Source organism: Callithrix jacchus, chromosome 15 (assembly GCF_049354715.1).
Source record: "Callithrix jacchus isolate 240 chromosome 15, calJac240_pri, whole genome shotgun sequence".
Lineage (NCBI taxonomy): Eukaryota > Metazoa > Chordata > Mammalia > Primates > Cebidae > Callithrix > Callithrix jacchus.
In genome coordinates this window covers 81,888,627-81,901,540 of record NC_133516.1, presented here as the reverse complement: position 1 = coordinate 81,901,540, position 12,914 = coordinate 81,888,627, and the positions used below count along the sequence as shown (strand labels likewise).

Genomic DNA, 12,914 nt, shown 5'->3' with positions numbered 1-12,914 from the left:
TTATGTATTTATATAGTCTCTACAACTTCAAGACTAGTTAAGAGTTTTTAAAAATGTGTCTTATAAGGGAAGCTAAGATCAGGAGAAATTATAGAGGCAAAATAAGGCATTTTTATTTTCATAGTATTATACATATGATTCAACATTAGAATGGCATCTATTTTATATATAAAACTGTGCTTTATAGAGTTATACATGCCTCTGAAAACGTTCTTGAAATATCTCAGAGAAATTATTAATAAACCATATGTCATCACTTCCTGAATGTCTCTTGATTTATTTAGACCAGATTTCCAAAAGTATGTTTCACAGAATTCTAATTCCACTGTGATAAATAACATTTTAAATGCCAATTTCCAGTCTGCCAGAATTGTCTTTTTATTGCTCTCTACCTCTTGAGATACATTGGAAAATGTATCTAACTTCCTGTTAATTACGTTAAGTGTATGGGACAGTAATAAAATATGCATATAATTAAGACTCTTAATAAATACAATTTTAGTTTGTGAATTTTAACAATATATTTTGTAAGTAGGACAAATGCAAGAATTATCTTTAAAAATATGAGATTGTTCCTATTTTAAGTCCTTATTGAAATACTTTTTATTTAATGTTTATTTTTCAGCTTGTTTCTATTTTTAGTGAATTATTCTAATTGTAATTAGAGGCAATTCCCAAGAGTATGAATAGTTGTATTTCCAAAATGTATATATTGGTTATTTGGAACCTGGAACACATTCTTCATATAAACCATGATATTTGCAGAATACCTTATAAAATAACAGTATAGAACTAAACTATCATTATTTATCAAAATTATCAAATTTATATTCCAGATTCTAGCACAAGAAACAGATATTCTGTAGGGTAGCCCTAACATTTAAAAAAAGGAACCTTTTTTTAAAGTGTGGTTAAAATTGAAGCATGAAATGTATAAACAAATCATAAAAGTGTAAGACTCATGTTTAACATCATTCAAACATGTTTAATGAGCTCTGTTATTTGATAGATACTAGAAACAACTATGAAAAGAGAAAACACAATTTCTGTACTCCTGGGACTTTCAGTTTAATGAAGACAAAGCTAAATAAAAAGATAATTATAATATATTGGTAATATAATATGACAATTTCTTTTTTTTTTTTGTAATTTTCTTTTTTTTGGGAGGGGAAGGCAGGAAGGAAGGGAATAAGGACGGTAGGGAGGAAGGAAGGGATGAAGGAAGGAAGGAAGGGAGGAAGCGGGGAGGGAGGGAGGAAGGGAGGGAGGGAGGGAAGGGAAGAAAGGAAATCAAGCAATGAAAGAGACATTGCCGACCTGGATCTAGAGGTTTACAAGTTGATTTCTTTTTTTTTGAGAGAAGGAAAGAAAAAATAAATAAATAAGTAAAGGAGAGGAAGAAAGAGGAAGAGAAAGAGGGAGAGTAAATGGAAATATTGCTTTATTTTGAAAAAAATTGGGTATTAATAATGGCCAATCAATGTTTCATTTAAACTAATGGGTAGGTGTGATGTGGTATTGACAAGAATGTATATTTTGTGTATTTGAAGTGGAGAGCTCTATAAATATTTATTAAGTTTACTTGTTCTGGATCTGAGTTCGAGTCCTTGATATCCTTATTAATTTTCTGTCTCATTGAATCTAAGTCTCGTATCTGGGTGTTAGGATCGTTAGCTCTTGTTGTTGCATTGATCCTTTTACCACTATATCTTTTGCTTTAAAATCTATTTTATCTGATACAAGAATTGCAACTCCTGCTTTTTATTTATTTATTATTTATTTTTGCTCTCCATTTGGTTGGTAAATCTTTCTCCATCCCTTTGTTTTGAGTCTTTGTGTATCCTTGCACGTGAAACAGGTCTGGATGTAACATGCCATTGGGTTTTGGCTGTGTCTTTTGATTGGGAATTCAGTCAATTTAAAGTTAGGGTTACTGCCATTTGATGTTGACTGGCTGTTTTATCCATTTGTTGGTGTAAATTCTTCTTTATGTTGATGCTCTTTACTTTTTGGTGTATTTTTAGAAAGGCTAATACTGGTTGTTTCTTTCTGTGTGTAATGCTTCTTTCAGAAGCTCTTGTAAAGCAGGCCTGGTGGTAATAAAATCTCTGAGTTCTTGCTTGTTCATAAAAGATTTTATTTTTCCTTCAGTTGTGAAGCTTAGTTTGGCTGGATATGAAATTCTGGGCTGAAGGTTCTGTTCTTTGAGGATGTCGAATATTGGCCCCCACTCTCTTCTGGCCTGTAGAGTTTCTGCCGAGAGATCTGCTGTAAGTCTGATAGGCTTGCCTTTGTAGGTAATCTGACCTTTCTCTCTGGCTGCCCTTAGTATTTTCTCCTTCGTTTCAACCCTAGTGAATCTAACGATTATGTGCCTTGGGGTTGCTCTTCTTGAGGAATATCTTTGTGGTATTCTCTGTATTACCTGGGGTTGAATGTTGACCTGCTTTGCTAGTTTAGGAAAATTTTCCTGAATAATATCCTGAAGGGTAATTTCCAGCTTGGATTCCTTCTCTCCGTCGCATTCAGGTACACCTATCAAACGTAAATTTGGTCTTTTCACATAGTCCCACATTTCTTGGAGACTTTGCTCATTCCTTTTTATCCTTTTTTCTCTAATCTTTTCTTCACGTTTTATTTCATTAAGTTGGACTTTGACCTCTGATATCCCTTCTTCTGCTTGAACAATTCGAGTGTTTAAACCTGTGCATACTTCTCGGAGTTCCTGTATTGTATTCTTCAGTTCCATTAATTCACTCATACTCCTCTCTAAGTTGTCTATTCTCAATAGGATTTCATCAAACCTTTTTTCAAAGTTCCTAGTTTCTTTACGTTGGGCTACAACATGTTCTTTTAACTCACCGAAGTTTGTTATTATCCATTCCTTGAAGAGTGATTCTGTCATCAGGAGGCGCTCGTTCTCCATCAAGCCTTGTTCCATTGTTGATGTGGAACTGTGATCATCTTTAGAGGGAGAGGCATTCTGACTTTGAGTATTCTCAGCTTTTTTACGCTGGTTTCTTCCCATCATTGTAAATTTATCCTCCTGTCATCTTTGAAATTACCAACTTTCAGATTAGGTCTCTTGAGTGGACGTCCAGGTTGTTAGTTCCCAGGGCCAGAGCAGCGGCATTAAAACTGATGGTGCTTTTCTGCCCAGAATTCTCCTGTCGGGCTTCCTTCTTGTTTCTGTAGTAGGTGACTCTGCCTTCCCGGGGCTCCAAACCTCGGTCAGAAGGGGAACCGGTCCTGTTTACTCTGCGCTGAGCGCTGCCGCGTCAAGGTGCCGGCTGAACCGCTGCGCCGACCACGAGAGTCGCGCTGGCGACTCGTGTGTTTCCACCACTGGGGGATCTTCTGCTCCGTGAGCGACCAGACTTTGTCTGAAAGTGTGGCATCCTCTAGTCCTCCGCGCCTTCCCTGAGAGCTGCAATCCCGGGATGTTAGCGATCGGCCATCTTGGATCGTTCTCCCAATATGACAATTTCATAAGAAGGACATCTATTATAATACAGACATGGGATCTCAAAGTGGTATCTGTGAAGGATGTTACATCTATGCTGAGATCCAAGGGATGAGTTTCAGTTAGATGAATAAAATACCAAGGACAAGGATATTCCAGGCCGAGGGAACAGAATATTTAAAGGATGGAATGTAAGATAATTTTCTGTTCTATGCCCAGAAATTTTAAGTACTCTAGTTTTTAGTCTGTTGGAATGTCTTGGAGATAGGATAGCAAAAGATAAAGCTGGAAGGTAATCAGGTTTTATAACATGAAAGGCCTTATAAGCCAATTTGAGAAGTTTGGACTTTATTTAATAGGGAGCTAGATTTTGAGAGTCATAAGCAGAAATTTGTCTCAATCAATTCTATATTTTAAAAATACTATGCTGAATGCAGGCATGGAGAAATGATTGGAGAGAAAGACTGTGTTCTTGGTAAAAATTATGTTGATAGTTGTAGGAGTTGAGATAGACCAACATATTAAAGAAATATTTAAAAGAGGGAAGAATAAAGAGAAAAATTAAGGATAACTTCCCAGTGTTTGGCTTGAGCAATGGTATATAATGGTGCCATGGTATAAACAGTTGTATAATGGTGTACAGCCATGTGTAAAGGTATATAATATAGTGAATGTGCAAGAGATGGAGTAAAGTAATAAGCTAAATTTTAGATATATTGAATTATAATGTGTTAATAAGACTTTCAAGTGGAGTTGATATAGAAGAATTTTAGGAGGCAGAATATATGGATCTGAAAGTGATGAGAGAGATCAGAATTTACAGGATTGTTAAAACCATGAGAACAGATGAAATTGTGCTTGAAGAGTATATAGAGAAAAGGTAGCAAACTAATAGCCATTGAACTAATTATGACTCATAGATATGTTTTGTTTGGCCATCAGATTATTTAAATATGCTCTGAATTATTATTTTCTGATATTTAAAATTGGTAAAAGAAAGATAAAAATTGGACTTCTTGATCAAACAGTCCTAGTCTAGCATTCCTATAGGGCAATAATCAACTGCAACTGAGTAGTAACTTTCTTTATGTAGGTGAGTAATGTGCTATCCAGGTTGGTACAGTTCTTATTCAGCCTATTTAGCTCACTTGCAATATCTGCCTCATTCCTAGGCTTTGTGACCATATATTATGTAGGAATATATAGCAGTCTAGGACAGGACATCATGGTATATCAATATTTAAGATATGGGAAGACAATGAAAAGTCCATAATGGAAACTAATATCAAAAAGGCTACTTTAGTGAATGGGAGAAAAAGAGCTAAATAGGGATACCTAGAAGAATTACTGCACATTTTGTTAGGTAGCTAGTGCATGAAAATAGTTCATTGATAATTCTATCTAATGATAGAATTATCTAAAGTTTTTTTTTTTTGTAATTTTCAGAATCCAGAGTCCACAGATGCTTTTTTATTTTTAGGTCAATTTCTTATGATCATAAGTTTTGCCAGGAGTGCTTTGTGGGTTGTGGAAGTTTAATGTTAGGGAACAAGCCAGAAGAAATATCCCAAAATGTTAATAGACATTATCTGTATACAGTGAAATAATGTGAATGCTTTTTCTCTTCACTTTTGATATGTTCTATGTTTGTTTAAGACAATAAGTAATGTTTCTTCTAGCATCTGAAAAAGTAACTACAAATAACAGAAGTTTAATGCTAGATTACTTTCAGAACTAGAATATTTTATAGTTTAAGAATCTAAACAAAAGGGTCTTGTATGTGATCCAAGTAGTGTTTCTCAAAACAAATTTCTGTGATTTCATTAATATGATCAATGAAAAAGGATTTAATGGACTAATAATTTTGTAAAGAACTGAAGATTTACAATGCTCATTTGGCTCTAAGAAATTCTGTAGAGGAAAAAAATATTTAACTTTGTTTAATTCAGGGTTTCCTAAACTTTAAAAATACTAACTTATCATTTTGGTGTTACTTCAATCAAACCAAGAGTCAGAGAGGTTATGGTTAGTTGGCTTTTATGAATTCCTGGAAGATAATTTAAGGACATTAACCCTTATCAGAGGCATTTATACCTTTATAGAACACATCATTTATGTATGAATGGTATGTTATATATAAATGTGGAAAGGATTAAAGCTATGTAAACTCTTTATGAAGTCCTGTTTACTTTTTTCCTCCATATATATATTTTATACTTTATATATATATACTTTATATTTATACTATACACACACACATATATATACAAATATATACACACACACACACATATATATATACACACACACACATGTATATGTATATATGTTCTGGGGTGCATGTTCAGAACATGCAGGTTTGTTACATATTTATACATGTTCCATGGTGGTTTGCTGCATTCATCACCCTGTCTGCATTAGGTATTTCTCCTAATGCTATCTCTGCCCTAGCCCTCACTCCCCGACAGGCCCCAGTGTGTGATATTCCCCTCCTTGTGTTCATGTGTTCTCATTATTCAATTGTCACTTATGAGTGAGAACATGCAGTGTTTGGTTTTCTGTTCTTGTGTTAGTTTGCTGAGAATGCTGGTTTCCAGCTTCATCCATGTCCCTGCAAAGGAATTCATCCTTTTTATTGCATAATATTCCATGGTGTATATGTGCCACATTTTCTTTATTTAGTCTATCATTGATGGGCATTTGGGTTGGTTCCATGTTTTTGCTATTGTGAACAGTGCTGCAATAAACATATGTGGGTATGTGTTTTATAACAGCATGACTTGTAATCCTTTGAGTGTATACCCAGTAATGGGATTGCTGGGTCAAATGGTATCTCTAGTTGTAGATCCTTGAAGAATTGCCACTGTCTTCCACAATGGTTGAACTAATTAACAGTCCTACCAACAGTGTAAAAGCATATCTGTTTCTCCACATCCTCTCCAGCAGCTGTTGTCTCCTGATTTTTTTAATGAGCACCATTCTAACTGGCATGATATGGTATCTCATTGTGGTTTTGATTTGCATTTATCTAATGACCAGTGATGATGAGCTTTTTTTCATGTTTGTTGGCTGCATAAATATCTCTCCTTTTGAGAAGTGTCTGTTCATATCCTTTGCCCACTTTTTGATAGGGTTGTTTGTTGTTTCCCTATAAATTTTAAGTTTTTGTAGATTCTGGATAGTAGTCCTTTGTCAGATGGGTAGATTGCAAAAATTTTCTCCCATTCTGTACATTGCCTGTTAACTCTGATGATAGTTTCTTTTGCTGTTCAGAAGCTCTTTAGTTTAATTAGATCCCATTTGTCTATTTTGGCTTTTGTTGCCATTGCTTTTGGTGTTTCAGTCATGAAGTTTTTGCCCATGCCTATGTCCTGAATGACATTACCTAGGTTTTCTTCTAGGGTTTTTTTTTTTTTATGTTTTTAGGTCTAATGTTTAAATCTTTAATCTATCTGGAGTTAATTTTTGTATAAGGAAGAGACCCAGTTTCAGCTTTCTGCATATGGCTAGCCAGTTTTCCCAAAACCATTTATTGAATAGGAAATCCTTTCCCCATTGCTTGTTTGTTTCAAGTTTGTCAAAGATTAGATGGTTGTAGATGTATAATATTATTTCTGAGGTCTCTGTTTTCTTCCATTGGTCTAGATGTCTGTTTTGGTACCAACACCATGCTGTTTTGATTACTGTAGTCTTATAGTTTGAAATCAGGCAGCATGATGCCTCCAGCTTTTTTTTTTTTTTTTTTCCTTAGGATTGTCCTGGCTATGTGGGCTCTTTTTTTGGTTTCGTATGGAATTTAAGGTGTGTGTTTTTTTTAATTCTGTGAAGAAAGTCAATGGTAGCTTGATGGGGATAGCACTGAATCTATAAATTACTTTGGGCAATATGGCCATTTTCATGATATTGATTCTTCCTATCCATGAGCATAGAATATTTTTCCATTTTTTTGTGTCCTCTCTTATTTCCTTGAGCAGTGGTTTGTATTTCTCCTTGAAGAGGTCCTTCAGATCCCTTTTTAGTTGTATTCCTAGGTATTTTGTGAATGGGAGTTCACTTATGATTTGGCTCTCTGTTTGTCTGTTATTGGTGTACAGGAATGCTTGTGTCTTCCTGTATGTATTCTAGAATGCAAATAGTAACTCTGATTTTTCAATTATCATATCAATCATACTATATAGTGAATGCATACCATGTTTTGCTGTAGTATTAGATGCTGTATGTATCTTTTAATCCACACAATTATTCAGTAGGATCAGTGCTAATATTTCCATTTTTAGATGAAAATAGGATGAATACACTAATAAAATTAATCAATATCCAATGAATCTGTGTTTATTCCTCTTAGTGACTCTTAGGAGTCAGTATCAGAAGATCCTAGAATTAATTTGTCACTTTGATTCCAAAAAGTTTCTAAGATTTAAATCTTCTTCATTTTTTGTATAGAATCTTTGATAATTTTTATGTGTCCTTAAGAAAGAAACTGAAACTATGATAATATAATCATCATAAGATTAATTTGGCACTGTTAGGTCATGGAGAAAGGCTGCAGAAAGCGCAGCAATAATAAAACCTTTGTCATATCAGGTCATGTCATATTTGATCATGATGTAATACTTTTCAAAGTGATTTAAGTTAAACTAGGAATTATAAAAAGAAACAGGCCAGGTATCAGAGTAGAATAAATTTAAAGTCAGATTGATAGAACCCAGCTATTTTAACAATATGCTGTTAGACTCATAATTATCTTATTTATTATACTAAATAATCTGATAAATGTGGTAAAACCAATGAACTAGGTTTTTCTAATTTGTTGGTTTTCTGTAAGAGGGTTATCACTAGAGTTATTTTTAAATCAAAGGTGCCACTGTACTTTTCTTTAGGGGAAAATAATTAGAGGAGAGTTCATGTGAAAGAAAGTCTTAAATCAGGTATGTACTTCACAATTTAATTGAGACAGGTTTACAGCATTACCTTTGTGACTGTTAAAAAATTCAGGGGTGCTTATTTGACAACAAACATTTCAGATAATAAAGAACCCCATTGTTATGTGGATCTTTGTGTTTAATCCCATTTTTAAAAATGAGTAGTTTGCAGTTAGTAAATAAAAATACAGTTAGTAAAGTAAACAAAACTTAAGTGAATCTTGGCTTAACTCTAGAATGTTGGTATTTTATTCCGGTGTAATCTTAATTTCTTTGTTTCAGTCTCTAGTGGAAAGTATTTTAATGTTTGGTTTTTAATTACTGTTTTGAATTTATTTAACAGATCCACCAAGACTCATCCAGGTCCAGTTGTACATTTAAGTGATAGCCCAAGAGATGAAGGGAAAGTGAGTATTATGATATCATTATTATTATTTTTATTTTCCTCATTCTTGAAAAAAGGTATACCTTACTATTATTGTATATCTAATATCTAGCCCAGTTGATATCATTTTATATTATTTAAAATGAAAATTTGTAGAATTAACAAATGAGTAAATGAATGAATGAATGATTCACACTACTGATGGTCTTAAATTAAGTCTTCAGTTTTATCAAGAGCTAACATTGGTATTTAATACTGGCATTTTGAAGATGATAACATGTAGAACAACTTTAATTTTCAAATACTCTATGCTTGAATTTAATAATGTGATTATAATTTTTCTTTGTTACTCAGTTTGGTAATGATAAATGATCAATATTAAATAATATAAATTAGCCAATCTTGATTTTATTAATATGTACTTATATATAAAATGTTATCAGATTACAGAAATAATTCTTATTCACTTTATTTCATAATTTGCTGTTAATGGTGAGGAAACAGTTGAAAACATGAAAATATCTAAAGTTTCTCTTATTATAAATACAGTTTCTTCAATATATAATTATTGCTAAGTACTATAGAAAACATTAATAAATATTTAGTATACAGGTTTGGTTCTTCGTTTATTTTTATAGGATAGAAAATGAATTAGCCTACCAAAAATTGAACTTGAAAGGCAAGTCCACTCACCCATGGAATAGCACTGGGTTCCTTCACATTGATCCACAAGTACAATATAATTCCAATCAGGTGTCATCAGAGTTTATTTTTTAAGAATTCAAAAGGTGATTTTAAAATTTATTAAGAAAAGAAAATGTTTATGAATAGGCAAGACATTTTTGAAAAAGAAATGCAATGTTATATTGGTACAGGGGAGTACAGGAAGACCAACATACCTAAATAAATAATCCCTAAATGTTTCAGGTATTTGGGAAAATGTTATATATTTTAGAGAAGATATTTGTGGACATAATTAGCTATTGAATAAATGGTGTTGGACAATTGGTTCTTCATTTTGAAAAGAATAGTAAGACCTCTGCCTCATACATACATAAAGAACCAATGTTTAGTAAACATTAAAATCACGACTCAGAAAGTATTCAAAGATGCTTGCAGGATATGGGTTAATAGTTACTGTGGAGTAGGGACACTCTTGGACAAAAATCTAAAAACTTTAGGGCATATGCTATTACAAGTCTATCATAATAAGAGATAGGCAACAAAGTGGGATGTAATATTTTCTAGATGTCACAAATAATGAACATTCAAAATATATAAAGAACTTGTACTAAATCCTCATTTTGTAGTAAGAAAGTATATAATATCTAATGACTAAATCAGAAAATAGCAATATAAACATATTTAGACATATGAAAGTCAGGCTACCAAAAACGATGATTTTAAGAGTTGATGTGGTTGCCTCTTACTTCTAGAGAGAAGAATTTGGCAGTCAGGAGGAAACAGCCTCACTAATAATTAGGGAAATAAAATATGCCATTTGTTACCATTAGACTGATAACATGTTAAACACTGAAAATATTAATTTTAAAATATCAGATAATGGAAAAGGTACTGGGAAATAGCATCTAAATATATGTATATATACCAGGATGAGCAATTAAGCATTATCAACATTTAAAACTTGTATTTATTTTTAGAATTTATTATGACCTGGAAAATTCATTTCCCCATCTATACTGTTTATGTGACTAATGAGGAAAACTGTTAAAATAGTCTAAGTGACTCTTAGAGAATATTGAATAAATCATTGTTGATATATTCATACTGTGGAATGTTGTGTTGATATAGAAAGTTCTTTAAGACACATTTTTAAAAAATAAAAATTGCAGAACAGTAAGGTATAAAACCGCTTGAGCATTGCCTTTATATTTGTACTTACATATTCAAATGCCTAAGGAAGAAAAAGCCTGAAAAAATATAAACAAATCTGGGAGGAGACTGAAGATCAGAATTGGGGAAAATGGTCAAAAGTATTCTTATTTTTTGTGTGTTGTTCAAATTTTTATGAAAGAATATAATGTGGCAATTATGTAATTACAAATTGAAAAGACTGCAAAATAGATGAATATTGGCATAGAAAACTATAGGTTTGAGTTGTGTCTCTAGCATTTATTGGCATATAATCTTGAATAAATCACTTTACTTCTTATATATCAGTTTTTCCATCAATAGTCTTTCATCACAGAACTTTTCTTTATTTTAGCATATTCAGTTTTATCAGTCTTTTCATGTGATTCTTGCTTTTTGTTTTTTAGTCAGTAAATATTTCCCTACCAGAGAGAAAATGCAATTCTATTTTTTCTATCTGTTTTAAGACCATGATTTTCACAATTAGATTTTAATCTTTATGTAATTTATTTTATGATGATTTGATATAGTAGACTTTTATTTTTACACATAAATAATTCATTTATTGTATAGTCAATCTATTTTCCATTGATTATACATCTCACTCATATATCAAGTTCCCATATTTGGATGGGTCTTCTGGGCTTTACCTTTTGCTGCATTATTTATCTAGTATTGTGCTGACATACTTTATTAATTATAATAACTTACAAAATATCTTGATATCTGGTAAGCTGGTCTCCTTTTTCTAAATTATCTTGGGTATTTCTGACTCATTATTCTACTACATGAATTTTGGAATCAGCTTATCAAGCTCAATGTAATTCTCAACTGGGATTTGTTTGAAATTTGAATGTATAACTTAGAAAATATGCATGTTTACGATATAGGTGTTCCATCTATAAATATGATATGTTTACTTTGGTTTTCATTTGTGTTTTGCTATAACTATAAATTTTTTATAAAAGTCTTTTATATCTTCTGCTAGTTTAATTTGATAATAAGTATCTTATAGATTTTATTGCCCTTATGACTTAATCTTGTTTCAAAATTTATTATCTTTAGATTATAAAGTTATTGATTTTTAAATATTTTTGTATTCAGCTACATCATTAAATGTTTTGTTTTTAATAGCTGTTCTTAGATTCTCTGGAATATTCTATGTATAAAAACAGCAAATATAGACAAATTTTCTTCCTTTCCAATATGTATAGTTATATATATCTTTTTTGTTTCTGTTCGCTGGGACCCCAGTGTAGTGTTGAATAAAAATGATTTTACTAGGAACTTTCTTTTGTTTCCAACCTCAAAGGAAATGCTTCCACGATTCCAGCATTAAGTGAAGTGGTTGTTGCAGATCTTTGATTGCTTTTATGAAGTTAAAAACATTCTGCCTATTTCCAATATTCTGAGTTTAAAATTATAAATGGTGTTGAATTTTATTGAATGATTTCTACATATATGAAGATTATTATTTCTTAATTTGTTAATTTGTTGAATTATTTTAATAGATTATCTAACTTTAAACATATTTGTATTTCTGGAATATGGGAAATTTTATATTGGAATTTGGGAAAGCTTCTCTTGGAAGCTAATTGGTGAACTGCAAGAAGGAACAAACTGCTAAAATTAAGGTTCCTACAAAATCAAGATAACATGGCTGGGCACGGTGGCTTATGCCTGTAATCCTAGCACCTTAGGTGGCTGAGGCAGATAGATCATCTGAGGTCAGGAGTTCAAGACCAGCCTGGCCAACATAGTGAAACCCTGTCTCTACCAAAAACACACAAAAAATTATCAGGTGTGGTGGTGTGCATCTGTAATCCCAGCTGTTCGGGAAGCCGAGGCAGGAGAATTGCTTGAATCTGGGATGCAGAGGTTGTAGTCAGTCAAGATCATGTCACTGCATTCCAGCCTGGGCAACAGAGCAAGACTTCATCTCAAAAAAAAAAAAATCAAGATAATATCATAGAATCAGAAAACAGGCCATCTTCCCCCCAGTATATCATTTATAAAGAAACTATGCGTTTATCTATCAAATGTAAGAGGGTACTTTTGAATTGAGAGATACCTGTGTTGATTAGATACAGTATTGAGTACATCTGCTTGAATTATCTCAGCTTCTCTTGTCTCCCAAACAAGGGCTGCTTGCTTCACTTCAGGTTTGGTAGAATTAATTAACTTCATGCAGTATTGCTTGCTGAAGTTGACAAGCTAGTTTCAGGTCTCTGACTCCTTTCATTAATTCTGGATTCAGAAGATGTGTTACAAC

At 32.5% G+C, this 12,914-nt stretch overlaps 1 protein-coding gene across 20 annotated transcripts in view; it reads left to right on the top strand.

The window, feature by feature from the left end:
• The window catches only part of STXBP5L (syntaxin binding protein 5L), a 452,700-nt gene that overhangs the window by 178,341 nt on the left and 261,445 nt on the right, over positions 1 to 12,914 (top strand). For all 20 annotated transcript variants that reach the window (XM_078352051.1, XM_078352048.1, XM_035274086.3 and 17 more), the window contains one exon: positions 8,729 to 8,792. In XM_078352051.1, coding sequence (XP_078208177.1) covers positions 8,729 to 8,792 — 64 coding nt within the window. The remainder of the gene's footprint in view (positions 1 to 8,728; positions 8,793 to 12,914) is intronic.